We start from the raw sequence: 20,307 nt of genomic DNA, 5'->3' as shown, positions 1-20,307 counted from the left end.
GTGAGGAATAATACAAATGAATGTTGAGTCCATGGTCGAATGCTAATCAACATGTATTTTGCATCATACTTTGCTCACGTAAGCAACCTTTGCGTGTTTTTCTCTTGTTGTCAATGATCACTTAACATTCTGTTGCATGAGAGGAATATAGACCTATTTGTTCAGAAACAGTATTTCCGACAGTATTTCAGTGGCACTTCAAAATGAGACATGGACATGTGTGAAAATGAACTGGCAGTAGCCTGCAATTAAGTTGATAAAAGGTAATACACAAATGCCCCTTTAAATGCCATTCAATACATTTCATTCGATTGTTCCTCATGCACTGTAGCTCAGAATTTTGACAAGGTCTGAAACATGACGTACATGCCCTTTAAAAAGATGTTTAATGTGCCTGCAACATGTTTAAATGCTAATTTCTGTGTAACATTATAATCAGCTTAGGCAATTCAACAGATGACACTATATTGGGTGTGTGTGTGTGTGTGTGTGTGTGTGTGTATGGACCAATTTACACATCATGTTAGATACCCTTTCTTGCTGGCCTTTTAATTCTCAGTTGTTATCTATAATTAGACGTTAAACTCAGGACACTGAATCTTAAAGGGATAGTTCTTCAAAAGACAAAATATCCCACTGAGCAAAGACACGTCCAAAAGACGTCGGATTAACGTCTTTGTCATACGTTCAGAAGACGTCCACTGAGAAGCCAGAATGAAAGTTTTTGCAACGTCTTTTTTAGACGTCTGTTCAGCGTTCAGTATTAACGTCCAAGTGACATACATAGTGAACGTTCAGTAGACGTCCACTGAGAAGCCAGAATGAAAGTTTTTGCGACGTCTTTTTTAGACGTCTGTTCAGCGTTCAGTATTAACGTCCAAGTGACATACATAGTGAACGTTCAGTAGACGTCCACTGAGAAGCCAGAATGAAAGTTTTTGCGACGTCTTTTTTAGACGTCTGTTCAGCGTTCAGTATTAACGTCCAAGTGACATACATAGTGAACGTTCAGTAGACGTCCACTGAGAAGCCAGAATGAAAGTTTTTGCGACGTCTTTTTTAGACGTCTGTTCAGCGTTCAGTATTAACGTCCAAGTGACATACATAGTGAACGTTCAGTAGACGTCCACTGAGAAGCCAGAATGAAAGTTTTTGCGACGTCTTTTTTAGACGTCTGTTCAGCGTTCAGTATTAACGTCCAAGTGACATACATAGTGAACGTTCAGTAGACGTCCACTGAGAAGCCAGAATGAAAGTTTTTGCGACGTCTTTTTTAGACGTCTGTTCAGCGTTCAGTATTAACGTCCAAGTGACATACATAGTGAACGTTCAGTAGACGTCCACTGAGAAGCCAGAATGAAAGTTTTTGCGACGTCTTTTTTAGACGTCTGTTCAGCGTTCAGTATTAACGTCCAAGTGACATACATAGTGAACGTTCAGTAGACGTCCACTGAGAAGCCAGAATGAAAGTTTTTGCGACGTCTTTTTTAGACGTCTGTTCAGCGTTCAGTATTAACGTCCAAGTGACATACATAGTGAACGTTCAGTAGACGTCCACTGAGAAGCCAGAATTAAAGTTTTTACGACGTCTTTTTTAGACGTCTGTTCAGCGTTCAGTATTAGACATATAAACATATAAGTGAGCAAAGACATTTTATTAGCCTTATTTACAATTGGAAATACATTAATTTACTCTATTAAAAAAATGACAGAAAAAAATGACAAGAGATTACTTTTTAACCATCTTTAATGAGTTTTTCAGCAATATTAACAAGCTGATAAAACAAAGTTCTAATAGTTAAATTTAACGCAAGTAAAAAAAAAAATATCAGAAAAATTATAAAAACAAACAAACAAATCCCCCAAGACTAATATATTTTACCTGAAATCAGCATAGAGGAAGGGGGTATAAAGTCTTTTAAATGGCAAATAAACACAAATGCCAAAAGTCCTTAATTAGTTTCCACCCCTGTATGTCCTCCACCTCCCTTCCTCCCTGGTGCATGTTTAAGATGCTCTGCTGCATGATGTTTTATTGTAGCCTCTGTAGCATCTTTGTCCCATTTCATCACTGCAGCTGCAAGATTTGAACAAAAACAAAAATTACAAATATGTTAAGAAAACCAGTGTACATTGCAATTGTACATTTAATTGCAGTTTGTTTGTTCATTAAGTATTTTTTATGTGAAAACATTATCACAAAAATGTGGAAAGAAAACAAAGGCATTTACAGGCAACTTATTAATATGTTTAAGTGGGTAAATACAGAAATATAAGCATTATTTGCAGACAAAATATTTTGTATACTTCTCAGAGATATTCATAAATTTAAATGTATAACAGGGTTTTAAATTAACATTAACATCCATCCAGCTGGAAAAAATGTGTCAGGTAAAGATGTCAAATCACTATGGAGGACAAACACTAAAAATAAAATGGTAAATTAAAATGGAGTATTTATTTTCAACTAAATAATACAAACACAAAACTGTAAATAAATGAATTGCTTCAAATAGACAAATGAAAGTGAAAGATTACCATCCTGAAACAATCACGTCAAAATCTATGGTCGTGGCATCTACCTTGTGTCATAAAGTGAGAGATATTAAAATACGTCTGTCATGGTATTGTGACAAAAGGTAGCCTACGATAATTTTCTGACAGTGTCAGAAATTCAGCCTGATCACACAATGTGTTTGCTGCTACAAACCAGGTATACTGACCAGCTAATAAAAAGCTAAATTAAAAATCATGTTGATCAACGCGACATGATACTAAAACTTAAAACTGCTTTCCTCAAACTATTTTGCAGGGTGTGATTTGAAATAACATTATAAAATTGCAGTCTGTAAAAGTCTTTTAAGGCCGTGACACACCAAGCCACCTTCGGCAGTGTCTGGACAACAGCAGCTATCAATATTCATCATTTAAAAGGAGAAACTGAAACAAAAATATACAAGATACACAGATATATGAAATAAAAAACAAAGCAGCGCTTGCTTAGCATTTTGACTTTCACTTATGCAGATAACTTTCTTCCTTATAAGCGGCTCATGTTGTTGTGAAAATATTTGCATATTGGAATTCACGTAACATTAGAACAGTCCAATCAGAGTTTACTCTCTCACCGATTGTCCCAATGTCGATTCAACATGTTGAACCAGACAAACTACCAGTGATGTGAGCACACCAAACAAACTAGCCCAAAAAAATGAATGCCAATGGCCTGATGTCGGCTTGGCTACAGGCAGGTGAGATTTTTTTTTAAGGGTTGGAGCTAAACTCCGCAGGACAGCCGCACTCAGGACTGATGTTGCCTACCCTTGAACACACACACACACTGTGAGCACACACCCGGAGCAGTGGGCAGCCATTTATGCTGTGGTGCCCGGGGAGCAGTTGGGGGATCGATGCCTTGCTCAAGGGCACCTAAGTCGTGGTATTGAAGGTGGAGAGAGAGCTGTACATGCACTCCCCCCACCCACAATTCCGTCCGGCCCGAGACTCAAACTCACAACCCTTCGATTGGGAGTCCAACCCTCTAACCATAATCCACGACTTCCCCCCATTTATTACAATATCACAATTTAACATAAATAATTCTTAAATATTTAAGACATTGTTGTAATGGTTGTAACTGTATAGTGACGCACACTATATAGAGGTTTGTCCAAGCATTGCAGTAATTTCACATTTAATAGAATTCAATCAAATTGCTTTAAAACAAATTTTTGTGTCTGTCCTGTGCACTGTATATCATTTCTCCATTGCAGCTTATAGGAAACACTGCTCATCCCGGCTCAATTAGTAGACTCCGACTCAACGAAGGGGGACTAGAACACAAAACTAATAACATTAATATCAAGTGGCCATGGCTGATTAATACTTTCTAATGCATCATATAGCTTTCTGCTTGACCCGCTGTCTCCAATATTCTCATTCAAGCAAAAAAAAAAATCATTTAATAAAATTCTATCAAGAGACTACAGTGATATTTGCAACATTTTTAGAAAAAGATTAGGTAGTGAATATGAGCGAGTTGGTGTTAAACTTAAATGACATGGGGAAAATGCTGAGTACCATTAATTGCTTCATAGGTTTTAGTCATCTCCAGAGGCAGTTTCTGCTTCTTTCCTTTCCCCTTCATATTGAATTTGGCCATCAACCGGTTGGTAAAGAGCCTAAAGAAACAAATGCACCAATTAAAAATTACATGTGTGTTACAATCTACAGCTATAGCATGGGTGAGTGTGCTAAGAGTGGAATCTAAGGATGTGGTTTTGGACACTGTAGTTTTCTGATATCGATTAAACAAACCTCTGGGAGGTGACCATTTGATAGCTCCAATGACATGCTTTCCCTTCATCTGTCCCTAAACCTGTCAAACCCCATCCTCTTTAATTTCCACATCAGGTTTCTATGTAGTGATTGCATTTCAGATAATTAAAGTCTGTTTGAACTGGAATTCGCTCCTGACTTCATTTTAGTACAGTGACATATTTCCAACTGAAACAGATTAAATAGCAGGGATGGTTTTACTGTAGTGCTCTCATCGTGGTTAAAAAGGGGGTGAAATGCTTTTTCTTTCATACTGAGTTTTTTACACTGTTAAAGAGTTGGATTCCCATGCTAAACATGGACAAAGTTTCAAAAATTAAGTTGTACATTTGAAGGAGTATTTTTGTTCCAAAAAAACTCCTTCCGGTTTGTCACAAGTTTGGGAAAGTTTTTTTCGAGTATGGCTCTGTGTGACGTTAGATGGAGCGGAATTTCCTTATATGGGTCCTGAGGCACTTCTGCCGGAAGAGCGCGCGCTCCCGTATAGCAGAGCACTGAGAGCACAACAGACTTCACTGATCAGAGCCAGAGCGGCGCCAAATGTCACAAAAGAAGTGTGTTTTTGGTTGCCAGGGCAAGACAACCCTGCACAGATTACAAAAAGAGAAACAGCATTAAGGGACCAGTGGATGGAGTTTATTTTTACAGAGCATCAACGGAGTTGTGCAAGTGTTTGTGTTTGTTCCCTGCATTTCGAAGATGCTTGTTTTACAAACAAGGTCCAGTCTGAACACGGATTTGCACATTGTTTATTTCTTAAGGATGATGCAATCCCAACGAAAAAGGGTCACGATCGTGTGTTGGAACCGCATGCAGTGAGTAAAACTGCTTCAAATATCTCTGCCTCCTTTGTTAGTGCGTCCCCTCCCATCGGAGACCCGGGTTCGAGCCCCGCTCGGAGCGAGTCGTTGCTGCTACTGCTCTCGTTCAGTTTCAGCCTCTGGATCTGATTCTGGATCATAAATAAACGGCTGAATCTGACTGTTAGCCATGGTTTGTTTTGGTTGGTTTTCCCCTCACGGTAATGTCACAGCTTCCAAACGCTCTCAACGCAAAAGCCTACTGGCGCTCGTGATTCTTTAGCTCCGCCCCCACACGTCACGCCTCCAGGCGCTCGTGTTTTTCCCGGAAAAATCAGTACAGACTATCTTTCTCTTATGAATATAATAAAACAAACTATTTTTCAGGGAAATCACAATTACGATTTTATCATGATTCTTTGTTGTGTTGGTTTTACTATTTTGCTAGTTTTCTGAGTACAGCCAAACTAATTTCCCTATTTTAAAAACAAAGCCTTACAAGGTAACACAGTATAAAATAAAAAACCTTAGTCAGACATTTAGGCCAAAATGGGCAAAGATAAAAACTTTTTCATTATGTTGTCTTTGTTATTAAAAAATAAGAACAACATTAAAAATACACATAATATACAAATAAAACAAGCAGTGCTTTGTTTTTAGGTACAGTAGGTGTATTTAGCAGTAGCATTTAAGAAATTGAACCAAGAAATATAAAACATTATACACACTTCATTGTGTAACACTTGATTCTTATTAAAGCAACTGTATTAAAGTTCTTCAGTAAATATGTTTTGTGTTTTGTTAACATTAAAGGGATAGGTCACCCAAAAAATTATCATCCTCACATAATTTTCCCTCTCTCAAGTTGTTTAAAACCTAAATGAGTTTATTTTTTTCTGTTGAACATGAGAGTTATTTTGAAGAATCTGGGTAACTAAACAGTTGCTGGTCCTTCGTGAATTCCTTAGTATTTATTTCCTGCTGTCAAAGTCAATGTGGAACAGCAACTGTTTGGTTACCCACATTCTCCAAAAAAAAAAAAAAACTTATTTTATGTTCAGCACAAGAAAGAAATAGATGCAGATTTTGAACAAAATGAGAGTATAGTATAAGCAAAGATAGATATGTCACATCTCTGTCGACTGGCAAACAATAAATGTAACATGTTTGGCAAGTTCTATATGTAGGGATACTGTTGAAAATACCTGTCAAGAATTCTATGGACACAATCCCTTACATCTTTCCCTCCAATTCTTGCAAGTTGCAACACCTTTAAAGAGAAGGGGTAATATTCCTGTCATAGAAAACATTAGACAATAACACGCTTCACTGATAAATTACTGATAAATTACTTCATTTCCAGAGTGTGTCTTGCAGATCATACCAGGGACTCAAAGGCTTGCTTGTCCTTGAGGCGTTCCTCCTCTCTCGCAAAGTCCTCCATTGTCTCCAGCTGCTGTATATGGGTGGATGAAAGGGGAGGCTCGCTTCTTCCCAGCCTTCTGACCTCCATGTGGATTTCCACCAATTTAGTCAAAACTTTTTTCTGAAACTCTGAAATCAAAATTATGCTATTGTTATCCTTAAACAGATGTGTAAGTTAAATCTGCTAATGCTATATGTCCTGTTTAATTCAATATTTGTGATTTTGATACCAGTTCCAACTTAAGAACTTACTTGCCATATCCATTGGAAATCTTACGTCCGTTTCCCTACGAGGCCCTGTACGTCTTGATTCAATGGCAGAGGACCTGTTACTGTGCTCTGAGAAAGACCCCAAAGAGGATTTTAAGATTTTTGTTTGATCAATTTCATCATCTGAAAGATAAAATTTGTCCAATATTACTCTGTTGTTCGTAATAGTGGATATAGCTCTTGTAGGAAGTTTTGTGCCCATATTATTTATTAATTTTGGATGACTCAAGCAACCCAGGTGTGCAATTCCTGCCTCTGCTGTACTCAGCAGTCAGTCAAGCTCAATCGTTGCAAAAACACAACTGTTATAATCAGTGAAGCTAAACTGTATGTTGAATAAATCTCTTACCCCTAATTTACATTGCACACGTAGTGGCACATTACAGCTCTGACAGGCCACGAGCTGATCGCAGCCAGTAGAGTCAATGCTTGTGTTTATACCAGCTGCTCCTTGCTGCTTCACATAAGATAGCCACCTAGTGAATTTTTGTTGGATAATAATAATAATAATAATATTTGCTAATATTTTGCTTTCGTCGAAGGCCATCAACAACAGGTGATATGACATTATACTATTACCTATGTTCAACCATGAGGTTCAGAATGTTAAACAACCAGTTGTTGAAAATAAGCCCCGAAATATCTCATAACACTGCCACTACTTTAGATCATTTATGTTCTTGATTCTGTGAACCGCATAAACATTTCAAAGAATACTGTCCTTGGACAAATCGCTGTGCCCTGAGTGCTTACCTTGTCCCATTTGGTTGCTGTCCCTGGACTGGTCGCTGTGCCTGGACTGCTTCTTGTGTCGGTACCGTTTGCTGTGCTGGGACCCGACACTCTGCTGGGATACATCACTGTGCTGGGATATATCACTGTGGCTGGACTGATGACTGGACCCAGCACCCCTCAACTGGCTGGCTCGGTTTATGTTTGAACGTCCAGGGTCTAAAAAATTAAACACCGAGTTAATTTATAGTTAAATGCAGGTTCATGGAAATACAGAAGTCATACAGAAAAATGCTTGAGATTTAACTGAATTCCAATACAATACAGAAAATTCTGAGTATCGGCAGCAATACTAATTCATTACATTACATTTATGCATTTTAACAGACGCTTTTTTTCAATGGACTTACAGTGCATTCAGGCTATCAGTTTTTACCTATCTTGATCCAATACCAGCATACTTTTTTTTTTTCAGTGTAGAATTTCAATATTTCTATGTGTTGACATGATCATCACTCTTTTGTGTGTTATACACAATCTGCAAAATATTCAGTGATGGCCAAAATGATTAGAACACTAGTATTTCCAGCCACTGAAAAATGGTTTGAAGTCAGCTATTTCCATCTTTTGCTGTAGTGTGTCTAGGAACTATCAGTTTTCATTTACAAACATTCATTTTGCCACTAACTGTAATAATGCAGTGAGGTGTTTGTGCTCCACACAGAGATGTGATCTGATCATCATCAGTCTGTCTGGAGTGACATGAAGAAACAGAACAAACTGAGACAGTCTCAATCCAGAAGAACTGTGTCTCCAGGACACTTCAACAGACCACACTTTCAATCAGTTTTTCTTAATTAGTAAATGTAGGGTGACCAGACGTGCCATTTTTCCAGGACACATCCTGGCCAGGATTTCTGTAATGTCTAAAATATCCAGGGTTTGGCTTTGGTTTCCTGTTTTCATACTTAATGAAGATAATGATCGTTTGACCAATGACATGCAGACATTGTACGTAATAGACCAATCGTGGTGTGTGAGAAGGTGGGATCTACAGAGAACAGTCAAAGCGATGCAAACACGTGTACATATTAGTGTTGGACTTTGAAGCAGCACTGAGCAGAACGATTTGTGCATGAAATCAAAGTACCGTGAGAGCGATTCAAAAGCACAAGAAGCCGTATGCTCTCTAGAGCTCTCATGGTACTTTGTCATACAACAATTGGCCTGTGCAGTGCAAACAAAGCTTAAACCTGAATATTTTAGGCAATATAGAAATCCTGGCCAGGAGGTTTCCTGGGAAAATGGCAAGTTTGGTCACGCCTAAATAAAATGCCATTTTATAGTAGGAGATGAATCATGTAGACAACAGGTTAAGTAAAAATATTAACAAGCAATAGCCCATAAATATAGCGGGATGCTCCTCTTTAAAGTTGTTTTTCTAGCTGACTGGTGAGCTTATGGACACGAATGGTTATTTGAGGTCAGTGTATTATTATATTGCAATGCTGCAAAGCTTTACACGTTTTCCGCAGTTTGAAACACTGAATGAGCTTTTACACAAGACATTAAAGTAAGTACTGTAGACTCTAGCATCAAAATATCGGCTATTTTATAAGAATGTTCATTAAAAATCCATTTAAAGAGAAACATAGAATGGGTTCACTTGCTGCTTTAAGGTGCTAAAGCAATCACCCATGCCGCATTAAAGAGTGCCAAAACCATATTTATTGTTTAAATTTAATTATAAATTTTCCATAATTTTAAACTACTTTATTAAAAAGTAACAAGGCACAAAGCTTTTTGTGATTACTAGATGACAAGTACAAATTAAATAATATGAAGTTCACGCATTAAGACAGCATACAGAATAAGATCTTAATAAGAAAGAAGCAATATTAGTAATTATTTTAAAAGATAATTACTAACGATATTGCCAATATCCAAACAGCTGATAGAATTACCTGCTGTAGTTTGTACGCAAAAGTTGTGCATGAAATAGACACTTATTTTTGTACTTTCGTACTTTCTCTCTCTGTTGCGCTGTACAACGGAGCTATAGGTTTATCAACTGTGCTGCTGTGCTACAGAGATGAGGACTGTTTGAAACTCCTTTTCCCACTAAAAATGAGATGCGATCATCTCAGTTTAACACGTGAAAATAACAAAAGTTGTGACCGCAAAACAAACATGAAAGAAATTTTAAGTTCAAATTTTTCATATTCAAAAACATTCACATTTTAATTCATAATATGTAAATATATATAGTCGCCAGTGACCTCAGCAAAAACACTCTGTACTAATCACATTAATATTTTTGGTCGCAAATGTGACCGTTTTTCGCAGTCTGGAGCCATGTGATTGTTACCTGATCCGGCAGAAAATGCCAGTATCGGATTGGTGCATCCCTAGTTTGTGGTTGATAAAATGAATTGGTATTTGGACAAATCGCTGTGCCCTGAGTGCTTGCCTTGTCCCATCTGGTTGCTGTCCCTGGACTGGTCGCTGTGCCTGGACTGCTTCTTGTGTCGGTACCGTTTGCTGTGCTGGGACCCGACACTCTGCTGGGATACATCACTCTGCTGGGATACATCACTGTGGCTGGACTGATGACTGGACCCAGCACCCCTCAACTGGCTGGCTCGGTTTATGTTTGAACGTCCAGGGTCTAAAAAATGTAACAAAAAAATAAAAAGCTTCAACTGTATTCATCCACAATGTGGTTGATTAAATTATTTTTGGTTGATAAAATGAGTTGGTATTTGAGGTGACTGGTTTAATATTACGATTACTAACTGCCTGTGGACCTGTCCCTGGACCCAACACCTGTCTGTTGAGACCTGGCTAAATTAGAGGGTCCAGAGTCTGAAAATTAGCAAATGTACATTATCAACAATGATTTCATAACCACTATCATGTTATAATTATGTAAGAAAGAAATCTGAAAGAAATTAGTATATTTAAGTAATGGATACTAAGTACCAGTGGACTTTTTGTTAAATCCAGCAGACTCCATCTGGATGGACTTTGTCACCTTTGTTGGTGGAATGGGAAAGGAGGGCACCTTGATAATGGCATCTAGACAGATGCAGTATATAAATTAAATGGAAGCATTAGTTGTAAAAATAACGAGCTTTGACTTTTTAATCTTATAACTTTGCAATTCTGTAAGAAACTACTTAGGAGTGCCATGTCAGCAGTTTAGAAAAAACGTTACCTGTCATGTTATTTTCTTCCTCATCCAAATCGTCAGATTCTGTAATTGTACACATTTATATTTTTTTTTACATGCACTAATTATCAGTTAAAAAAGTGACCTGAAACTTGAGGGCCCCATATTAATTTAGTGTTTAGACGTTGATTCTCAATACAGATCCAACAATTATCATAGAAGCATACCAAGAACATAGTCATCAAAGTTGCGTTTAGTTTTTTTCCTTGGTCCTGCTTCCTCATCTTGCTCATCTTCCTCCTCGACATGACTCGTCATGTCATAATCATCGCATTCCCGAATGTTAACTGTAAAGTTAAAATCATAGACAATACAATTACAATAAAAACGACTTTACTATCACTTCGACTACGGGTTTGACTAGATTGACCCAAGTTTGACTTGATTTTTCTCATTTGGCTGACTTACAATTTTTATTTTGACAAAGAATCTAATTAGATTAACAAAAACTTACCGGAGGTCATTTTACGCTTCACCAAGGTGAACGTCATCCAGTCATCCTGAGGGGAGTGCCGATTGAGGTAAGCTGCCTTTTCCCCCTTTTTTGGCCATCTAATGATTTTTTTTTCAGCATCAATCCAGTTGTCTGGCGCAGTTCCCTCCACTTCTTTACCATGCTCCACCCACACAGCTCTGGCATACATGATCTGGGAAGTAAAACACATACATAAAGTGTTAGCATGTTTTCACCCTACAATTTTTTTTTTAAACTACTACAAAAAACAAACACACACAAATGCCACCAGAAATAAATAATACATATTGGATTGTCAATACTCATCATCAGTATGCTTACTTATACTGTGTACTTATAGGTACACTCAGTGATTTCTGAGAAACGCTGTCGTTATTTGAAATCACTATTACAAATATGCACATTAGCCAGAAGGATCACACAGCTCTGAACAAATGAACAAACAAGTGAATATGACATCAGACACACTGTATATTCATGTTTCTCTGTCCTTACTGAGCTGAGCTTTCTCTTTCCCTCATCATGAGTCTACTCCTTACTGCTGATTGGCTGTGTTTTGTGAATGGTGTGCTCCAATATTATACATTAAACACATCTATGTAGAGCAGTGGTGGCCAACGTCAGTCTTGGAGAGCCACACACCTTGTCCAAATACCCACACTTGCGGTCTTTGCACCTGATCACTTGAATACTTATATGACATATTTACTGTATTTGGCCCAAGTGTTCCAAGTGAGGATGAAAAAAACTAATGTATGTACAACATTTTATTACCTGATGGGACACATTTTTATTTCTGATGCTTCTAATTAAGTGATAAAAAAAGCAGTTGCAAATGATGTTCAAAATAAACATAGGCTACATAGTTTTTTTTTTTTTTATTACCAAATTATTTGTAATATCAAAATATTATTAATATTAACTTATTTTCGAAAGGTTTCCATGACCTCTTGCAATTTTGGCGACAAGTTTCTTGATTTATTTCCAAAACATGATGCATGATGGGATACACTAACCCTTAAATACCGTGCTGGAGTGGTATTAAAAATAGTGTAATTTAGTATTGCGTTAATGGCACTGCGCTTAGGCATTTTTAAGATCTGGAAAGTCTTGCACACTTCATTCCTGTCGCGCATACATGCTCTAAAGTGGCCAAGACTGCAAGTGTGGGTATTTGTACAAGGCAACAGTCTTAAAGAGTAAGCTCCAACCCTAATCAAACACACCTAAACAAGCTAATCAAGGTCTAAATCCCCGTTCACACGCCAGCGACTTTTTCGCTGCTTGTCGCTGGCAATCAAGGTCGCTACTGGGCATTCCCACTACTGGTTGCTTAGTTACCCCATTACACTCCATTGCAGCAGATGAATCACATGCTCTCCACTGACTTCACTCCCATTGGTTGTCGCTCCCAAAATCTGCTGCTTATTTGCATAAAGTTTAAGAATTCTGAACATCTGTCGCTTGACTCGCATTGCTTGACACACCCATATTCCTTCGTCAATTGTCACTGTCGCCCGTGTTACTGGAAGTCCCCAGCTCACCATTGAAAATAAAAGGCGTTATTTCGCTCTGTAGCTGTTGGTGTGAACGAGGCTTTAGAGTTACCTCAACGCTATAGGCAGGTGAGTTTTATCAAGGTTGGAACAAAACTCTACAGGACTGTGGCTCTCCAGGACCAAATTTGGCCATCCCTTTCAAAGAGGTTAATTAAGATAAAACCTGCCAACCTTCAAATTCTGTGTTCTATACCATGGAGGAGAGGTATGAGGACAGAACCACCATCTTCATGAGGGAGGTAGGCCACCTTGCGGAACAGATCAGTTTCAAGCAGTTGTCGTCTTTTCATCCTGTCCTGCCCATTTTTTGTGTACACTATATTGAGAAGTTTGGAGTTGCATGGCTTCTCAAACAATGGGGATGTGTAACGCTGGTGCAGGACATCACATACCACAATGCCATCTCCTCTTCTTTCTCTGATGAAAGCAAATTTTTCATCCCGCAAGAGAAAACAATTATCCTTTTCCTTTGTAGAAAGAAACATTGGAGGTCGTGCTTCAGGCTGTGTTTTTGCGTTTGCATATTCAATCTCTGACAATCGCCTGGTCACCTGTGCTAGGGGATTTTTTCCACTCCGCACATGTTTCTTGATTTGTTGGAGATGGTTTTCAAGAGGAAAACCAGAAATTTCATTCAATGAGCAATTAAAGTGACTCACATCCTCATGAAGGTGAATAAGTCCATGTACATTGTAAACTGAAAAATATTTGCCGTACAGGTCAGCACAGCGCATGACAAAGTGTGAAATGAGTTCATGGGCATACTGAAGGTATGCATTGCGAGTGCTCTCATCTGACTCCAACATAATTGACATGGCTACCGTCAAGGACAGGAAATGGTAGTATCTTTCGGGAGATAACACAGACTTTAGCACAACTGGTCCAGTATACAACAAAAATTGCCGAAATTCTGTGGCCTTCCACCTGTCCAGCTCTTCCAAACCTCGGGGCTGCCGAGCAAATTCACTAGGCATCTTTCCTCGCAGTCTGTTTAGCTTTTGTGATATTTCTTTCCTTTGCCTTACAGATAATCGGCAAACTGTTGGGCCTCGAGTCAAGAATATAAGCATCCGTCGAACAACTCCCAAGTTGACCATATGCATATAGTCTAAGACAAAAGAGCTAACACAAGACAGTCCTGCAGGAATGAACGGGCTGACACCAGTTTGATGGTTCTTGTAAGCTACTGCACTGAAAGCTTCGTCTGTTCGCAAGGTGCATCCCTGTTCATTGAATACCACTCTTTTAGTGATGTAAGAACCTTTGGTGATGCACCTTTCACAACTGTGATAGGCATTATGATTCTTAATGCGCTTCAGATAAGCTCTTGCTGGTGCGTCGCAGATCAGTGCTTTAACATGAACAGTGTAGGTCTTCTCTTCATGAATTAGCCCATTCTCTGTGAGATGTTTACACTCCATCAAAAAGTCATCAAGATATTCCTCAAGAGGATATGGTTTGTTGTCCCCACAAAAGAGAGCAACCATAAATGGCTCAAAGTTGTGAAACTTTGCCAATATTGGCCAGAACTGGACTTTGCTACTTTTAAAGAGTGGGACACCATCAATATTGATGCTGAGGTTTACTGAATCGTAATCATGTCTGTAAGATGTTGTCTGACTTAGTAAACGACAAATTCCCTTTTCTAACCCATAATAAATGTATTGCCCACTACATTTTGTTTCAGATCCTATGGCTCGTGGTGTAGCAAGGAGTGTCCTTGCATCCTTCGGTAGCAGGTGTCCTTGCTTTCTTAATATTGCCAATAATTCATTTAAGGATCTTTGTGTGGTTTTGTTTTTTGTAGACCATTGTCTTAAGTTCTCTTCTAAATCAGGAAAATCTAATTCAGCATCATCATTTAGAATTTCTTTTTCTGATTCAGAAGACACGTACTCCACATCAGTGTCAAAGTCTGATTCATCTGTTGTCAAACTGTCAGTTGCCGAATTAATACTTTCGATATTGCTTGTAGTGTCTGCCTGGTTATGTAATCCACAGGCTGATCTATCAGTCACTGATCTCTGACATTCATGGTCATCATCAGTGTCAGAATGCAGAAACCGGTCCATTTCTGCCTTCCTTTTTCGCCATGCTTTTAGATAAGCCATCTGTAATACAGTTTGATCCTGAGTCAGATTCTGAACTGTGCTTTCTTCGAAAAAAAAAATTGGTATGCCAGTCCTCAAAGCTCTAACTTTATGTATGAATATAATTTCATTCAAAGAGTCATGCACTAGTCAAGGTTTATGAGATGTAGACAGATTTAATTGATTTAAATTATATAAATGTAATTTTATTTTTTTCAGCTTAAAACACAAAAATGTCATCGATCCTTTTTGATGATGAATGATGAAGATGGGTACAGTATGTGCTCAAACCAAACTAGTTCCAATTACATTCGATTTGGTTGCAGTTTATTAACAAAATGCACACAATTATTATTATTTTTATTTATTTTTTGCAATTTAAGTTGCAATTAGATGTCATCCGATTACACCCATTTGGTGACACTTGATCCACATTTATGTAGTGTAACTTGCCCAGTGTAACTTGCTTATATATATATATATATATATATATATATATATATATATATATATATATATATATATGGTTTTCTGCTTGAACATAAACTTACCTTATTTAGCCTTCAGTTGTGCTTCAACCTGAAAGAGATCAAGAAGAATATTCGTTACAAATCGATTATATAAAATTTTATCTTCATTGAATCACATGAGAATTACTCCGATGTGTCGCTCTGAAATGAAATATATAGATCAGATTCATTTCAAGATTACTGACACCGCTAACGTTAGCGTTTTATATTTTAAATGTTGCACTCCACCACTGGCGCCAAAGCCTGAATGCGCCTTAAAATGTCCTAATAATATGCATACAAATTCATTAAACGATCCAGATATTATTCAGTCGCAAAGTATCATGGAAGGTTAACCCCAAATGGTTATTACCATATGCAGAGTAAAAATATTGTTTTAAAACATGCTGTCACGAAGACATCAGGCTGGGGTATTTGCTTGTGTTAATGTGATGGGCCTGGCATGCGCGGGCAAAATGACCTACTTTTTAAAAAGTATTTTCAGATATCGACATCTGATGTCATCTAAACTTAACTGGAAAACACACGAAATGTATTGGTTTTACTTACCTTATTGCTTTTTATTTGAATTGGATTCAAATTCACGGCAATGTCAGCGATGCCACATCTCAATCGTTCTTCTGCAGGATAAACGTTCAGTTGAAGTTACGTGTGACGTCACTGCCGTGGCGATTATGAATCCATTTCGATACGCTGCTAAGCAGAAGATGCTGTATATTTAATTTGGCACTGCTATAAATCTTTGTTTTTTTTTTTTTTTTTTTTTTTTTTTTTTTTGGCGGGGGTCGAAATATATGTTATTTTATTGTTGATAATGTTGACGAAAACATACCCACACTTTTTAAAAATATTTTATTTGTATTTTCTTTTAATGGCCAAATTTCCTATCCATGAATGTACATTTTCATTAAAAAAAAAAATGTTTTATAGCATTTCAAAAAATTAAAAAATATTATATTGCCCTCGAAAGAAACAGGCTTTTCGAGATGTGCAAGCTGCTGAGAGTCCAACGAAATAAAATATTTACCAATTCTGTGTAAAGTATATGTGTGTGTGTGTGTGTGTGTGTGTGTGTGTGTGTGTGTGTGTGTGTGTGTGTGTGTGCGTGCGTGTGTGTGTGTGTGTGTTCTTGTTTTTGTGACATATCGGACACATTTAAGAAAAGGGTGACTTATGAGGACATAATTTTTCAAAACACTTTTTTGTTTAGTTTTTTTGGAATATAAAAATGCACTTTCCTGTGAAGGTCAGGGTTAGGTGTAGGGTTAGGGACAATATACAGTTTGTACAGTATAAAAACCATTACGTCTATGGGATGAACACACTTTTCACCAAAACCAATGTGTGTGTGTGTGTGTGTGTGTGTGTGTGTATATATATATATATATATATATATATATATATATATATATATATATATATATATATATATATATATATATATATGTATATATATATATATATATATATATATATATATATATATATATATATATATATAATTATTATTATTATTGATATTGTTATTATTATTTACATTTTGTAAGCTTAACGTGCAAATACAAATCTTGCGACTGATGGAAAGTTAAAGTTAACACCCATTTTATGGGCATTCATTTATATAATTTTTGCTTTATGTGACACATAAACAATAAGATTTCAAACAACCATTCTTAAAAAATTTAAGATAGACTAAAATGTATCTTGACCTTCAAACATATTTAATGCTGGAATGATGAAATTTGCTTTAAATTTGACTGTATTAAAACACCAAAATTTTATTATTTGCAATTTTGGGAAAATACTGGGTATATGTGGCCCAAGGTATGTTTACAGATACAATGAATTTGTTGTAAGCTTCCACAGTGCAAAAGAATGACAGTGGCAAGACAAGACACAGATAATAAAAATAATAAAAATAAGTAAATAGAAAATTGCAATACATACAAAAAATATTTTAAACCAAAAAAGAAAGAAAGAAAGAAATAATACACGATATACAAACAATTAAGATATGTGTACAGGTTAGTAAAAATGCAAGGAAATGTAAATAATGTGTGCTAAATAAATAAATGTATATATAGTGTTGTGTATTACACATTTATTGTAAAGTTAACAGATGGATTGCTTGAGGAAAGAAACTTTTACATTGTCTGGTCGTTCTGGTGCTCAGAGCTCTGTAACCTCAACCAGATGGCAGTTCAGAGAGAGAGTGTGCTGGATAAGAGGGGTCCAGAGTGATTTTGCCAGCCCTTTTGCTCCCTCTGGATGAGAACAGTTCTTGAATAGAGGGAGGGTTGTACCTATGATTCGCTCAGCAGTCCAGACTCTGTAGTCTCCTGAGGTCAGGTTTAGAAGCTGAGCTGAACCAGACAGTTACTGAAGTGCAGAGGACAGATTTAATTATGTTGGAGTAGAACTGTTTCAGCAGCTCTTGAGTCAGGTTGAACTTCTTCAGCTGGTGAAGGAAGTAGTATAACCTCTGCTGGGCCTTTTTCACAATGGAGTCAAAGGGTCTCGATCAGACGTTCAGACACTGGACCAGTGTTGCACGTCCACGGACGTACAAATGGGGTCTCGCTCAGACGTTCAGACACTGGACCAGTGTTGCACGTCCACGGACGTACAAATGGGGTCTCGCTCAGACGTTCAGACACTGGACCAGTGTTGCACGTCCACGGACGTACAAATGGGGTCTCGCTCAGACGTTCAGACACTGGACCAGTGTTGCACGTCCACGGACGTACAAATGGGGTCTCGCTCAGACGTTCAGACACTGGACCAGTGTTGCACGTCCACGGACGTACAAAAGGGGTCTCGCTCAGACGTTCAGACACTGGACCAGTGTTGCACGTCCACGGACGTACAAATGGGGTCTCGCTCAGACGTTCAGACACTGGACCAGTGTTGCACGTCCACGGACGTACAAATGGGGTCTCGCTCAGACGTTCAGACACTGGACCAGTGTTGCACGTCCACGGACGTACAAAAGGGGTCTCGCTCAGACGTTCAGACACTGGACCAGTGTTGCACGTCCACGGACGTACAAATGGGGTCTCGCTCAGACGTTCAGACACTGGACCAGTTTTGCACGTCCTGAAGACATCCAAAAGTGGTTCTGAACTAACCGACGTTATACAGACATGATCTGAACGTCTCTCTGACGTCAAATGTTTGCTGGGATACATATTAACACTAATAACTTCTGCAAAGCATGGAAACAATTATTCACTCCAACTTTTCACCAAATTATTATGCTGAAAATATGTATTAAATTATGCAAAACAGAAGCATTTTCTCTAGTGGTATCTTTTGGATTCCACTGTTTATCCAACAAAGGCTTATTTGATGGATTAATATTAATAAATGACTTCCAGTTGGTCTCAAACCACATAATTGAAGATCCATGTCATTTGTACATGAGCAGGGAGCTACTGCGAGCAAGACTGAAAAGAATAACAAAATAAAAATGAAAAAAGATCAAACCGAACAAGCTTTTTGCTTTTAGGAGTAAAAGTAAACAGAGCACAAGCTGAATAAAAATAAGACTCGTGTTCAGTGAACCAAGTCCCACCACACAAATGCTCTACATTCGATCAGTCTGACAGGTCACAGGGTGTATAGCTCAATAATAATGAAAAGGGCTTTTTGAAAAGCTGTCGAATTCCAATGGAGAGTCACCTTCAGCCCAAAATCCACTTCGTTTCTCCCACAGAAAGCTTTTACTTAATCTGACATTTGAGAAATCGGGCATCAGCAAGTGAGAGGTATGACCACTTCATTCAATTGTGTGACCATGAAGAAAGAAGATTACTTTCATTCACTCTCTCTTCATCCATCAAGGATTGCCTGTATGTTATTTACTCTACACCTAGTTAAGGTCAAAGGCATTACATGGATACTCATAAATGTCAACAATATCATTCGGTACATACTGAGAGAGTGTAAAGGTAGTTCTGAATAATTTCACTTGCTTTCTAGAAAAAAGCAATTCCAATAGACCTGACATTTACCCAGAAGGTGTATTTGTGTGTTTCAAAGTAAGAGATCATTCTGAAGCCTGAATTATAGATTTAGAGCTTGCTAACATTGTTTTCTTTGACACTTTGTCACTTTAAGGTCCACAAAGGGTAAGTGTTCTATCTACAACACACATTTGCAAGACTTCCCATAGCCATTCACCTTTAACAGACTCATGAAATCCTCTGGGTGTTTTAAAGCCATTTCCTTTAATAGAGTCGGTTCATATTCCAGATCCAGATGTGTGTACGGTCAGAGACAACAGGGACTTTAAACAACAGCTGCTTCCAGGACAGTCAATAAATGTACAAATCACTATGCAACAATACGGAGGATTACAAAATGGGCCATCCATCCATTTAAAAAAAACATAATAATAATAATAATAATAATAAAAATAAAATAAATAAATAAATAAAAAAATTTAAAACATCTAAGGTTACGTATGTAACCCTGGTTCCTCGAAGGAATGAGACGCTGCGTCGACTGACGCTTTGGGGAACGCCTCCAGCGTGACGTTTCTGAATAATGTGTGTAAATAGTCCAAAGGATGGGCGAGACGTCATCGGCGGGTGACGTCAGAGACCAGGAAGCATAAACGCATGAGTAGTGAAGCCGGCAGTCAGCCTTAAAGGATGAAGCAAGCACCAGCCAGAGATGCTGGAAATGTGGCACTGTGATGCAGCGTCTCGTTCCTTCAAGTAAACCAGGGTTACATACGTAACCTTAGACGTTCCTCTTCAGGAACTCGAGCTGTGTCGACAGACGCTTTAGGGAAGGAGAATGCCCACACCGCCAGACTTTCCAATCTCTGCCTAGTGTGGAAGAGCACAGCT

General features: G+C 37.9%; 1 protein-coding gene across 2 annotated transcripts; it reads right to left on the bottom strand.

The window, feature by feature from the left end:
* Positions 1-651: 651 nt before the first annotated feature.
* Positions 652-16,054, bottom strand: LOC113048088 (uncharacterized). 2 transcript variants are annotated; one of them, XM_026209607.1, is made up of 14 exons: positions 16,001-16,054; positions 15,473-15,500; positions 11,252-11,444; positions 10,965-11,084; positions 10,783-10,821; positions 10,548-10,643; positions 10,362-10,430; positions 10,036-10,233; positions 7,587-7,784; positions 6,816-6,902; positions 6,523-6,692; positions 6,344-6,408; positions 4,081-4,181; positions 652-2,077 (listed from the first exon to the last, which is right to left on the bottom strand). In XM_026209607.1, exons 3-14 carry the CDS (start codon positions 11,439-11,441, stop codon positions 1,953-1,955), a joined length of 1,458 nt encoding a protein of 485 aa, XP_026065392.1. In that variant the 5' UTR covers positions 11,442-11,444; positions 15,473-15,500; positions 16,001-16,054; the 3' UTR covers positions 652-1,952. The 2 variants fall into 2 exon arrangements, with proteins under 2 accessions (XP_026065392.1, XP_026065400.1); XM_026209615.1 differs by lacking the exons at positions 15,473-15,500; positions 16,001-16,054 and adding an exon at positions 13,003-13,441.
* Positions 16,055-20,307: the final 4,253 nt, after the last annotated feature.

This window comes from Carassius auratus, chromosome 3 (genome assembly GCF_003368295.1).
Source record: "Carassius auratus strain Wakin chromosome 3, ASM336829v1, whole genome shotgun sequence".
Lineage (NCBI taxonomy): Eukaryota > Metazoa > Chordata > Actinopteri > Cypriniformes > Cyprinidae > Carassius > Carassius auratus.
The sequence above is the reverse complement of the archived record's forward strand: the minus strand, read 5'-3'. Positions and strand labels throughout refer to the sequence as shown.